The sequence below is a fragment of the Trichomycterus rosablanca genome, chromosome 19 (assembly GCF_030014385.1).
Source record: "Trichomycterus rosablanca isolate fTriRos1 chromosome 19, fTriRos1.hap1, whole genome shotgun sequence".
NCBI classification, from domain to species: domain Eukaryota; kingdom Metazoa; phylum Chordata; class Actinopteri; order Siluriformes; family Trichomycteridae; genus Trichomycterus; species Trichomycterus rosablanca.
Window position 1 is genome coordinate 8,458,895 of NC_086006.1, and position 14,173 is coordinate 8,473,067.

Here is a 14,173-nt window from a genome sequence, read left to right on the forward strand (position 1 = left end):
GGCACCAACCCACAGCCCCGTGTCCTGGGTCACACTCCAGATCCCAGGAAATAACTGAACCTTTTATAAGCCGCCACATTCACACATTTTTCCCTCCAGTTTCACCACAACGACCCTATGCTTTACTCTACATATGGACTTAACATAGAATATACAGCACAGCCCATGTGTCTTTATTACACTTCCTAAGGACCTTAGGGCAGAGGATATTAAGCTAAATTCACTTAGCCATTCAGGGCGTCCACATACAGACGTAGCAAGTTTTGCCTTTTAATTCAGTAAATTTGAAGCGTTCATGAACTTTAAGCGTATAGATGTTGTTGAAGATGTGCATGTGGGCCTGGTTTGTGCTCACCAGCCCTGTGAATGGCTAATTGGTTTAGCAGGCTGGGACCGTGGATGGCCGAAGGCCAGCGGGGCGTAGCGAGCCGCAACGGGAACCTGATGTTCAAGGGGATGCTTTGTGTCAGGCTGTGGATGGGGAGCATGTGGCAGACAGAGGCGTTTTTGCAAGTAGCCATTCTCGCTGGCTCTGTCAGATGCCATTCACCTCTGTAGGACCTCTGCCCCCACCCTATATCCCCTTTCTTCATCGCTCAGCTCTTTCTTTTTATTCTGTTTATTTACCCCAACTCAGGAAATGCTGGGCACAATGCAAATATTCACTATGGCTGCAGTCAAGACCATTTTATTTCAAGTCCAAGACAAATCCAAGATCTCAAGAGTCAGCAATGAGTCTAAATGGGTTGAGTCAAGACCAATAACAAGAACTGATTTGTGTCTGAATATTTGGTAAAAGTATACATACATGTATTATTAAAATGGTTATTATTATTATTAATATTTTGAAGTCTGCAGTACAGTTTGCCATATATGTATGTGTTAATGTGTTAAAATACACTCACCAAGCTACAGTACCATACAGATGAACCTTATGTGCATACAATTAATTACTGTACCCCAGCTGTTGATCATAATACTTTGTCACCCACGGTACACCATTTATCAATAAAAATGGACCCTCATAGGAACCCCACTGACCAGACGTTATTTGGGTAGTGGACCATTCTCAGCACTACAATGTCGTTTGGGTTTTTCTAGTATTTGTGTATGGGGTGGCAGAGTGCCTCACAGCAAGGAGGTCCTGGGTTCGATCCCCAGGCGGGGCGGTCTGGGTCCTTTCTGTGCTGAGTTTGCATGTTCTTCCTGTGTCTTCGTGGGGTTTCCTCCGGTAGCTCTGGTTTCTTCCCACAGTCCAAAAACCTGCAGTCAAGTTGGAGACATTGAATTGCCCTATAGGTGAATGGGTGTGTGTATATGTGTGTTTGCCCTGCGATGGACTGGCGCCACGTCTAGGGTGTTACTGAGTGCCTTGCACCCACTGAAAAGCTGGGATAGGCTCCAGCACCCCTCCCCCCCCCCCAACCCTAATTGGATAAGTGGTTAAGACAGTGAGTGAGTGAATAGTATGTGTGTATCATGTGAAGCAATATTGTTGGCCAATTTATTAGAAACACATGCCCTGTTAGCACTTATCATTGGCATAGTATATCAAATAAAGTGCTCAGAGCGTATATTAAAATATTTACACCGATCAAGCATAACATTATGACCACTACCTAACACTACTAACTGACTGGTCTGCGGCTATGCAGCCCAATACGCAACAAACTGTGATGCACTGTGTATTCTGACACCTTTCTATCAGAACCAGCAATTTGAACTACAGTAGCTCGTCTGTTGGATCGGACCACACGGGCCAGCCTTCACTCCCCATGAGCCTTGGCCACCCATGACCCTGTAGCTGGTTTACCACTGTTCCTTCCTTGCCAACTGTTTTATGCACTCAAATGTTTGTGATTACTGTTCAGGGTGCATTACTGCCTTTATTTAAGATGAATGAGTAAATAAAAAACACTGGTACTATGGTCTCCGGGGGTGTCTACCATTTATTATTGGAAATGTTTTAAACATTCATGAGGTTTGAGATTGTGGGATGGCTTGGGGCATCTGATCAAACCCTCCCTCATAGCTTGCTCTCTTCTCTCATTCTTTGCATGGTCCTTCCCTCCATCCAACCCACTTTGTCATTTGCTCCAACGCTGTTTTCAAGCCGTTAAATGCTCCCTTGGGATGCAATGAAAGATTGCACTCATGCTTCCACTTAACCCTTACCATTCTGCGGCCTCGAGCTGTCTGATCTTGTTTTGATACCCAATTAATCATTGTATGTCTACAACTTCCTGCTGTCCTGCTGATTGAGACCCAACTCTGCCATCTTTCATTCAGGTCATGAGCATCCTGAGCAACCCGAGCGCCATGGCCCCTCAGCCTCAGCATGACTTCTCCATCTCGCCTCTGCACAGTGGACTTGAGGCTTCCAACTCAATCTCAAGCAGCTGTAGCCAGCGCTCGGAGCCCATCAAGAGCGCAGAGAGCCTGGCCTCATCCCAATCCTACTGTACCCCCACCTACAGCTCCACCAGTTACAGCATGGACCCCGTTGCAGCTGGCTACCAGTACAGCCAGTACGGCCAGAGTGAGTACAGCATCTCTACACAACTTCACTTTCACCTTACCACTTGTGTGTGTGTGTGTGTGGGGGGGGGGGGGGGGGGGGGGGGGGGGGGGGGGGGGGAATTTTTGTCTGCAGCAACTTGGAGAGGAAAGAAAAAAAAATCACCCTTTAATCTCCCATCAGTGACCTTGTAGGACAGTGGAAGATTCCAACATTAACAGAGATTTCTTAGCTAGAACATAGGAACTTAAAAAAAAGTAGTCTAGCATTTATAAAAAACATAATTTTAAGAATATAGCATACCTCAGCATACTTGTCTAATAGCTCATTAAAATGCACCAGGGACGTTGGCAGCTTAAATAGGGCCAGTTTCAGAGTACGCTGTGTATGCTCTGTGATCAGGACTAGCAGATAGAGTGTCTCTTGAAGGAAGACTAGAGACAAAGTGTATGTCTGAGGTGGATTAAAAGAGTAAACCTGGAACGACAGGAAAGAAAGGCTTCGGACAAGATAGAGGGAGCACAGAGTTTAATCGTAGGTGATTGCTTTGCCAGCTGTCAGGCTAAGCTTCTCCGGTATGGACAGTTGGCCCACCCATAGGTATGTGCCTGCTACTGTTTGCTCTGATTGCTCCTGACAACTTGTTTTCTCCACACGCTAGCTTGTTTAAACCCTCACTTTTACTGTCATGATGAAAGATGCCTGGCAACGTCCACAGTAACAGTTAATAAGCCCAACCCTGGTGCTGCCTACGACCAAAGATGTGAAAGTAGAAGAGGTGAAAATAGCCACCCTACCAGTCAATGATAGATCTTACACAGTTGTCTGGACAGACGATAATGCCAACATACTAATACCTAGAAACGTTTTGCTTACTAATCATGATGGCTTGTTCTTCTAGCCCAAGTACATGACCTTTGCCATTGTTGACATTTTAAATTATTGTGTTTACACCCCTCTGATGGCTCCAAAATGGCAATAGAAAAGCAACAATAGCTCTGTCAGTGCAAGCTATCAGATAGACTTTTTTCGGACAGCGTGTACATAAAAAAAAAAGACCTGTGTTTGGGTGGTTCGGTGTTCTTATACGGCAGCCCAGCACTGTTTAGATCTCAAGCTTGAGAGTTTGAATCTCAGCTGTGCTTTCAACAGACCAGGCACCCACACAGACACCTTGTCTTTGGACAAGGGAATGGTCAAAAGGGTTCCACATTGCTATTGTGGCCTCTGCTGGCTGGTAGAGATGTATGCATGCAAGATGGTTGATTCACTGATAGTAGTTTGTCCACAAAAGAAAACCTGTATAAATGTTTGTTGTAATATTTAAATGATAAAGAAACTTAATGATGAAAATAAGTCCTAAAATAAACTATGATCATATTACACTTTGCTACCGTAATTCGAATCAACTTTCAAAAAGTCCACAGATAACATCTACTGACAGAAAGTGTTTATACATTTTTTGCCCCCCTCTGTATACAAAGCTCAAATACAGTATGTTCAAATCCACATCAGTGCTATGTACAACAAACTAAAAATGGGTTGTCATTGGCTCTTCCAGCAGGACTGATCTAAAACATATGTATCTCCAGGTTACTGAACATAAAATCAAACTTCTGCCAGTCCACTGATCTTAGCCCCATAAAAAAAAACCTGTGGGGTGAGCTAAAGAGAAGAGCGCACATGAGAGGACCTAGGACCCCAGATGATCTGGAGAGATTCTGTTAAGTAAATGGTCTTAAATTCTCTTATATGATGTTGTAGGGGAAGTGCTGTTTTATTGGCAAATGGAGATGACTGTCCAAAGCACTAAATGCTTCAATTATAGGCTGTATTGTCTCATGTTCTTAGGCTGTGTGGCTTGCAGAAGGCTTTTTTTTGCAAGTGATTAATAATACATTAATACATTGATTAAAATTAATAAATAAAAAATACATCTTATCACTAGCCTAGCTTAGCCTTGTTCTAATTCACGAACCCCTATTTCTACGTTTACTCTTACTGTGGATTAAGCACTCAGGGATACCTGGGCCTAGATTAGTTTTTTTTTCATTTTTGGAAAGTATAATAGCTTGAGGGGTTTAATTGGCACCTCCTTAATTTCTGCCCATGTATTGTATCTGAACCCTGTACTTTATGTCTTTAGCTTGTGTCGTCAAATTGAAACCTTGTGAGGTGTAAGTCGGATAGATGTTACAGTCCTTGCTAGTGGGCGAGACACTTGGTGCCCTTCGACCTGGGATAGACCAGCCGGTTAGTCCTCAAACATGCTGCTGATAAAGGTTTCCTGACAATTCCTGACTGTGGATCAGCTTATAAGTGAAGGTGCCCTCTGGGGATGTGTTAGTCACACCATTTTGGGTGAATCAGGTCAGGTTCTACCTATCTGATGGTAATCTTACCTCTCTGTTTGCGTCTTACTCAGTGTGACATTATAATTCCAAGACATTTTAAATACTTTAAATATGCATAGAAAAAGGAGGGCACTGTATTTTTACCCAGTACTGTGCTGGCTTTAATGATAAATAAGATGATCTATGGTTGATCTAAGATGATCTGTGGTCCAATCTTTATCCAAGTCATTAATGACAAACACATTCTGCCTGAACCAAAATCCCACAAACAACTGTACCTTCATGTAGTGTACATGTCTTACAAATTAGAGATTAGATTTGTTGTAAAGGGGCCCTATTACATAAAGCACAGTTCTCTAGAAAGCTCTGTTCAACTCCCATCTAAAACAAACCTCAAAAAAAGAAATAAATTGTACTGATGCATTAAACTGGAAAAGTCCTGGTAGTTCAACAATCCACAATAACACAATGACTTTACAGCTGGAGTAAATTCAGTCTTGTCGCTTATTTCCTCAGAAATAAAAGCACAAAAGCACAATTTAAAATAAAGGACGTGAAAAAAAACTGTTTTGCTTGTAATTATTAATATTATTATTTTTTATTATAAATTAATATTATTTTTTAGAAATTTTTTTTGAACATTTTTATTATTATTATCATTTGCAATAAATCCCAGAATAGCTTTGAATTTCTTGTAACCTTAATGGAAACTAAGTACCAGCTAAATAAGACTCTACTAATTTTAAATACACAGGTTCACATACATTTCCAATCCAGTTTTTCATTCTATAAATATGAATCAATACTGAAATTCAGGTCATTCTACAGCGTTTACAATCTTTTTCCTAAAACTGTAGATTATTGGATGAGTAGCATGTCCTGATCTAATGCTAGCTGATGGATTGTGGAATGCAGAAAAGCAGAGATGACAGAGATAATGAAGAATGTGTGGAGGAAAACTCTGTATGACAGGAGTGACTGACAGGAGGGAACAGGTGGTTCATTTATCCCCCCAAAAACATCAGCTGTAGCATCTAATCAGAAATTAGAAAGTACTATTGCGCCTCTGAATAATTACTTCAGGATATGATTCAACGTGTGTATGTGTGTTTTTTCAGCCACATTAAAGAATAAGAGTCCATACAGATACAATTTATAAGCCATTTAAACAACTTGTGATTCCAATATTTATTGCAAGTATGACCTTCTTGTCCAATAGGTTGAACTAAATGGGGCCAAAATCCCATTTCCACAATATGTCCAATATTATTAAAATACATGCTCATAGTTTTAGCTTTGGAATAAAATGTCCATCAAGCTCATTCTCAGGTGTCCACATACTTTTTACATTTTTAATGAATTTTGCAACTGTTCATGTTCTGCAACATACATGCTAAAAGAATATTGAACCATGCTCTTGCACGCCATCCACAATGAGACACCTGTGCTCCAGCAGGTTCTAACTTAAAGCAGTCCTGTTTTTTGGCAGTTGCTCCTTTAAATCAGACCATATGAGCAATTTGTCTTTCAGCATATGGTGACAGTTTGGATTTTTATTCCAACATTAGTAATGTTCCATGTAGTTTTGACTAAAGACAATTGATCTTGGGACCTGTGGCTCCAAGTGACATTCATGAGCAGCTACAGCACCAGCTGTAGTCAATCATAATTACTAACGATGAACTGGGAGGCCATGCTACAAAAGTTAAATGACATTATATATCAATTTACACCAGAGAAATAGGAAATTAAGTTTCTGCATGTATATTTACCCATGAAACTAAACTATTTAGACCCTATTTAGTAAATAATTTGGACAATATGACATTTTTAGGATTCACCCCACCAGCAAGGTTTGGTTTGTTATATAGAGAGCTAAAAAGTTACCAGAATGGTAGAATAATAGTGTTTGTTAGTTTAAACATAGCTAAATAATCAGTTCAGTCTTTTTTCAGAGGGAGTCAAATCTTTATTGAACATATTCTAATATTTTGGGGACACCATAATGCCATAGATTTTAAACAAGGTTCCTTGGTTCATAGATCTTTCATCACTTTTTTACTAGTGTTTAGAATACATCAGGAGCTTTGTAATCAGAAAACACCACAAAAGAAGACACACTTTCTAAATATTGACCCTAGATTCCTTTACCAAGAGATTTGATTGCCTTTCTAACCATCCTCTTTACTATGTATAGGCACAAGATACACTTGCATTTTCTTTTTTTGTTTTTCTTTTAAACATCACATATTATGCATGTAGATGTTTTTACAGAGTAAGACTGAAGAAGTCACTTGGATGAGTGATGAAACGTATCTCCATACCAAACTTTGTGTCTAGACAAACTGATTCAACTTTGTGGATTTGTGTACCTTGATTATTGAGCATCAAGAGATTTTTTTTGTAGTTTTTAGTAGTTTCAGTAGTATCTGTCTTTATTAATGAATAATAGTATTCTAGTGAAAAACGTCATGGACAAATGCATAATAGCTTGCTTTAAAGAAAATAATATAGTAATATAATAGTAATAAAATAGTAATCGAATCAATAATAGTAATATTTAGTTAATGGGAATTTTAAATGGTGGCAGCAACTGTCACATGTTTTGTTTAAAAATTATTTTAACATTTTGTTCCCATCAGTTAAAGATTTCACTTCTACTTTTGGTTTACAATTAAGCTTATTAACCACAATAACTTCTTTATATATTTGTTTCAAGAGTGCTATAATGTACACTTAGGGAGCACTTTATTAAGTACACTTATCTGGTACATACAACTATTGATTATTTTATAAGCAACACCTACCTTACAGATGAACTGTGTGTATACACCTACAGACTGTATCCTATTTGTTGTTCTGTACACTTTATTCACACTCATGTTCCCCATTTTTCAACCAAAGCATGGTAATAACATGGCACTAACATAGTAATAACATGGCAGTGTATGTTCTGGTATGTGTATCACATGCAGTAGTGTTATTGCATATTTAAATACTTTTAAACTCACTGGCCTTATTATTAGAAACACAAACCCTGTCAGCACTGAGTGTTGGTGTACAGTTAGACTAGGGCTATTTTCTTTTTTATCTTACTTATATCAGTGGACACATTGTGATTATTGGATGCTATTGGTTTCATACATCTGGTTGGAGTACTATTTTCTTCCCTGATGCACCCATACCACTACAGCAGTGTTCAATGAGTAGACATTGTGTCTATATTTCCCAGTGTCCTAATGTAAAATACAACTAGATGAAATCTGTACTTTTGAAAGGGCAAAATGTTCCCTTGTCCACAATAAAAAATAAAAAATAAGTATTTAATTTAATCCACATGAAAAAAGAAAAACAAAAAGATTTGAGTGAATATGGAATTACCCATGGTTAGTGGGGTAAAGGCCTCAGAAATATTGATTTGTATTGTGTTATTTGTGTGCAGCTGCTGTGGACTACCTGGCAAAGAACGTGAGCTTGTCCACACAAAGAAGGATGAAGCTGGGCGATCACTCTGCCGTGCTGGGACTGCTTCAGGTGGAGACGGGCCAAGCTTATTGATGGACTAATCTTAGGCTTGGAAGACAGTTTCACTATTTCACCAGCTTTCCTTCATTCATCATGCGTTTTTTTTTTTTTTTTTTTTTTTTTTTTTTGCTGTAGGAAAGAAAATGAGAAGTAGTGAAGATCATAGCCTTTATTTACCTATGGCTGAATTTAAAAGCCATTTAAAATATGGACATTGTAATATTTCCTATCTTCACTTTTCCTTCAGTCTTAAATTCTTCAAACTCTTGCTGGATTTTAGAAGAGAAAACAAGTATCGCTTGGATAAATCCACAACTACAGCCATTACACATTCTAAATCATTGGACCTTGTTGTCTATATGAGTGAAACTGATGGGATTACAGTTATATTTGACATACTAATTGTGGTTGATTCTGTAACTGTTGCAGTGGTAACATTATGTTTACATTGTTTATCTGAATTTGACGTTTAAACACATATAAAGGTTTCAGATTGCCCATAATGCACATTCTTCAAACTTCCCATTTTAATCCCAAGTCTAACATTCCAGGAATTCTGGGTTATCAGAGGGGTGTCTGGCTCAGCTAAGTCCTCAGTGAGTGTTCTAAAAGGATGCCAAGAATTTCCAGTTCTTTCTTGTTTGTCTCTACATTACCTACTGAGACACCAGAACCAAGTTTAATGGAAGACAATGTAGCATCATCACCACTATCATTATCATCATCATTAATCTATATAACAGGACAGCAATGACATTACTGATTTATTAAATGCATTAAATCCATAGTATTAAGAATTACCCTGTTACTTTCAAAAATACTACATGGACAAAAGTTTGTGGAAACCAAAGACTCAATAATGCTGTTAAAAAACCAAGGAATTAATACATATGGGCTTTTATATTATAATGTTAGATGGTATGGCCATTCTTTTCAAAAGTTGTGGATGTTTGGTGTCTGTAAAGATCTATCAAGTGTTCAAACAGATAATAACCTACCCCAAACTATTGCTACCAATTTCAAAATGCTGCAACATTACGATTGCAGTTGATGTGAACTAGGCTCTGCAAAGACCATGAAAAACAACATCAGACCATTATTTCTTTATTAATTTTAACCGGGCAACTTAAGTATTCTTCTGGAATCCACCAAACCAATATTTATCTATCAGAGAATTGTACCACCCAGTGGTGGTGTGCTTTATACCATTCATCATCGCTCAGTTTTGCTCTTGACCTTGGGCTTTGTGGAAAGCCATTCTAGGGAGATTCCTGAGCTGATGTTGCTTTCAGAGGCAGCTTGAAAATGACTATTTGATTGACTGATTTGACAGTCACTGTTCAGTATGGCTCATTCTACAGTACTGTCAATGTTTTTCTGTGGGATTACATGGTCTGATTTTATTAATGTATTACTTTTGCATTTGGTTAAAACGGTGAACACAAACTTTGGTCATGTAGAGTATCAAGACAGTATGTTTACCTTATTAGTATGTATATTGTCCCTATTATTAAATGGTAATCAACTTCAAAATATCTTATTGGACTTATACAGTCTATAATTCAACATTCCACCACTTTTGGGAATTCAGCTTTTAAAAGTGGTTCATGTTCACTGTACAAACACATTTCTGGTTTTGGGGGGTTAAAGACCAGTCCAGTCTGTGTAATGCCAGAACTCCAAAACAATGCATAGATTTGCCTCAAAACTATTCTTCTATTCTTTTATTATATTAATTAAACCCAGAGTAATCATAATGTTTATATATTATGATGCAGGAGAAACTCCAGACCTGCTTTTTCATGAATAAACCATGCACCTTACAGTTTAGGTTACCACACTGATTCTTGGAAGTTCTTCTCTGCAGACTAGGTACAGACTCAGTTTCATTATTAATATAGCAGTGTTCTTAAAGCTCTTACATTACACAGCTTTTCTGGTATCGACGCGTCAAATGTGACTGTTCCTCTTTAATGATTCACATGCTTAGCACTTAACTGGTCTCAGTGAGGTACAAAATGTATTGTACGGTGTGGATTGGCTATGATATAAAAATCTATTCATGTGTAATGATAACCTGACCAGAAATAATAATGAAAAATATATGATATTGTATTTGTTGTTGGTTTTTGGGCCAACTGAATGAATAGCACAAATGTATCTTATATTTAATATTTCATTCTTAATTAATTAATATGATTATTATATGGTTTTACCTAATTCGGATATTTTGGGCACTATTTTAGCAAATAATTCTGCCACTCTCAAGAAATAAATGCTTAAAATAACTAAATGATCTGCCAATGAAGCTGGATCAATTCATACACTGACTTTACCTTTTGATAATTTGAATAAATTACATTTAAAATGTAATTAACTTAAATATAAGATACATTTGCCTATGTTCAGGGGTGATATCAAAAGAGAAAAGTCAGACTGACCTGAAATGCACCTGATAGACAAAACAAAAAACAAAAACAATTCCAAAACATAAAACATTAAGGCAGTGGTTCCAAAAATAACCCGAAATGCCCCTGGTAGACAAAATGAAAAACGAAACGATTCCAAAACAAAAAATGTAAGGCAGTGGTTCATTTATTTTAAGATGAGATCAAAGTGATCAATTGACAGGGAGCCAAAAACTAATATCAGCACCTCTGCTTAAATATAATATGCTTTCACTTGGTAAAAACTGATTTTGCAGTGTAATCATGTCATCCCAATTAAAAAAATAAATGTTTTTTTGGTGAAATATACACCGATCAGGCATAACATCATGACCACCTTCCTAACTGACTGGTCTGTTGAATCGGACCACATGAGCCAGCCTTCGCTCTTCACGTGCATCAATGAGCCCTGGCCGGCCATGACCCTGTCTCCGGTTTACCATTGTTCCTTCCTCGGACCACTTTTAATAGATACTGACCACTGCAGACCGGGAACATCCCACAAGAGCTGCAGTTTTGGAGATGCTCTGACCCAGTCTTCTAGCAATCACAATTTGGCCCTCGTCAAACTCACTCAAATCCTTACGCTCGCCCATTTTTAAAATGTTCACTTGCTGCCTCATATATCCCACCCACTAACAGGTGTCGTGATGAAGGATAATCAGTGTTATTCACTTCACTTGTCAGAGGTCATAATGTTATGCGTGGTCGGTGTAAATGACTTGATCAGTTTCATTCTGCTTACAAACCATTCCATCACAAATGTACCTCCATTTCCCTGATTGACCAAAACTAAGTTCTATACATTACATTCCTAGATTACACAGCTGGAAGTGAACATCTATATAAGTTTGCAAAAAATGTAAACAGTGAATCCAGGATGCACCCTATCAGTCCCCTCCCCCATAAAAAAACAACAAAAATATTAGGCACTTGACCGTGTGCCAGTACAGACTCAAACCATTTCATTTTATCACTGCGACTATTTTGTAATAAAACAAAAAGACAAAAACAAGAAATGTACAAAGTTTTTAGTGTCTAGCACTCATTTCTAACATGCTTTGATCAACTTTTGGAATATTTAAAGCACTATTTGACACAACACCTTCCAAGATGCCCTTGTAAATGTAGTTGTTCCACCACATTCCTATCTTTTTTTCTAAACATTTGTAATTTGCTTTCTTTTTTATTAAGCATGTATGTATATTATCATGGCATAATTTATTCTGCTGTATAAAACTATAGCATAGTGGGAACTTGTATCGGTTTTCCTGCGTTCAGCCTATTGGTGTCTTTACTGTAGCACTGTTATTGATTAAAGCTTTAAAATCTGAACAAAAGTCAACAGTCTCATCTATGACTGTGGCCAGTGAGCTTTCTAACAATTATGTGTATTAGCCACAGTAGCTAGAAAGGAAAATGGTCCTAACACTGCACCTGGAGTACACCAAAGCCAAAATGTTTAAACATGTATTAGTTTTATTAGGATATTTTTTGGTTGGGGGGGGGTGGGAGTAAACTTATGTAACATGCATAACAATTTTAAAAACCCTTTTAAAAATGTAAACAAATAGTTCAGGGCTGTTACTTCTCTGAACCAAATAGTGGGCATTATTCACGTAGGCTGGTAGGCTGGTAGTGCTGTTGAAGACACAGAAATGCTGTTGAAGTTTTTAAACACCTCATTGTCACTGCTGGACTGAGAATAGTCCACCAACCAAAAATATATCCAGCCAACAGCACCCTGTTACCACTGATGAAGGTCTCTAGAAGATGACCAACTCAAACAGCAGCAATAGATGAGTGATTGTCTCTGACTTTACATCTACAAGGTGGACCAACTAGGTAGGAGTGTCTAATAGAGCGGACAGTGAGTGGACACGATATTTAAAAACTCCAGCAGCACTGCTGTGTCTGATCCACTCATACCAGCACAACACATACTAACACACCACCACCATGTCATAGTCACTGCAGTGCTGAGAATGATCCACCACCTAAATAATACCTGCTCTGTGGTGGTCCTGTGGGGGTCCTGACCATTGAAGAACAGAGTAAAAGCAGGTTAAAAAAAGTATGTAGAGAAACAGAAGGACTACAGTCAGTAATTGTAGAACTACAAAGTGCTTCTATATGGTAAGTGGAGCTGATAAAATGGACAGTGAGTGTAGAAACAAGGTGGTTGTAATGTTATGGCTGATCAGTGTATATGACTGCACACTTGTTTACTAGTTAGTAGAGGTATTGAAATGATTTTGACTAATTCGTTTATTTTTATGACATGCATGCCATTCCTCACACTGATGTTTTTCCTTAAGCTACTGTAATTCATAACTAGCACGGTCTACTCAGATGTCATAATCCCTGATATTTCAATTCAGTAATACTTGAAAGGGTGAATATTTATTGGCATGTATCATCCATACTCAGTGCTGTTTGATCTCACAAAAACTGTGATCATGATTTAATCCCCTCCTCAACAATGCAGTGTTTTGCAGTGCTTTTGAAGTCAAGAGCATTTTGACAGTCGTCGTGATTTAAGTCTACGCTAAAAATAGTTGGCAGTAATTGAGTCGGCAGTGGGCGAATAAAGAAGCTTTTAAAAGCAGTGTCACAACAGAGACGCTTCAGTGCCACTGCTATCACAGAGGGTTTGTGTGATGGTTCAATCGCCCGAGGACACGAGCCTCGGACCTGACCAGTGGGGCATCGTCTGGGTACAAAGCCATTCAATACTTCCAATGTGCAGTTTATTGCTTATAGCCCGAAACTCACAAGCTTGAAGAGATAGCAATGCCATGACCACATCTTCAAACACCTCGTACAGCTCTGAGGTACATGAATTTTCTTATTATGAACACACAATGAAAGAGTCAGTCAGGAGCCATCTGCGGATCCTCCAACAGCAATGAGGAAATCTTGCTGGAATGTGGTTTTGCACCGAGGAGTCTCTCTTTATGATTCAGCTGTCCTCTGCATTATGTGCTGTCATAATAAAATATTTTAGATATGTGCAATAATGCCATTACGAGAACAGCTGCTTTGGCATGAAAACAAACACAACCTAATGCTTTCTTTTTTATCATTTTATATATGTAATCATTTAAGAGTAATTCATAATTTACACACAATGCATGTTGATTTATTAGAAATAGTTAAGAGCATAAATAAGGACATTTAAGATGTAATTCAAACATTCTAGATATCAATACTGCAAAAAATTTACATAGATATTTTGGTTGGAAAGATTTCCCAGAATAAGTAGCTTGGAGAATCTTGATGACTACATGACCTGCCCAAGGTTTTCAGGAACAAATTTATGAAACCAC

At 38.2% G+C, this 14,173-nt stretch overlaps 1 protein-coding gene across 3 annotated transcripts in view; it reads left to right on the top strand.

Moving 5' to 3' along the window:
- The window catches only part of pax7b (paired box 7b), a 65,979-nt gene extending 57,460 nt beyond the window's left edge, over nucleotides 1–8,519 (top strand). For 2 of the 3 annotated variants that reach the window (XM_063015957.1, XM_063015958.1), the window contains exons 8-9: nucleotides 2,290–2,539; nucleotides 8,315–8,519. In XM_063015957.1, the coding sequence (XP_062872027.1) occupies nucleotides 2,290–2,539; nucleotides 8,315–8,430 (366 nt within the window). In that variant the 3' untranslated portion in view covers nucleotides 8,431–8,519. Of the gene's footprint in view, nucleotides 1–2,289; nucleotides 2,540–3,072; nucleotides 3,119–8,314 lie in introns of all 3 variants that reach the window. The other variant, XM_063015956.1, reaches the window with a different exon arrangement.
- The last annotated feature ends 5,654 nt before the right edge of the window (nucleotides 8,520–14,173 follow it).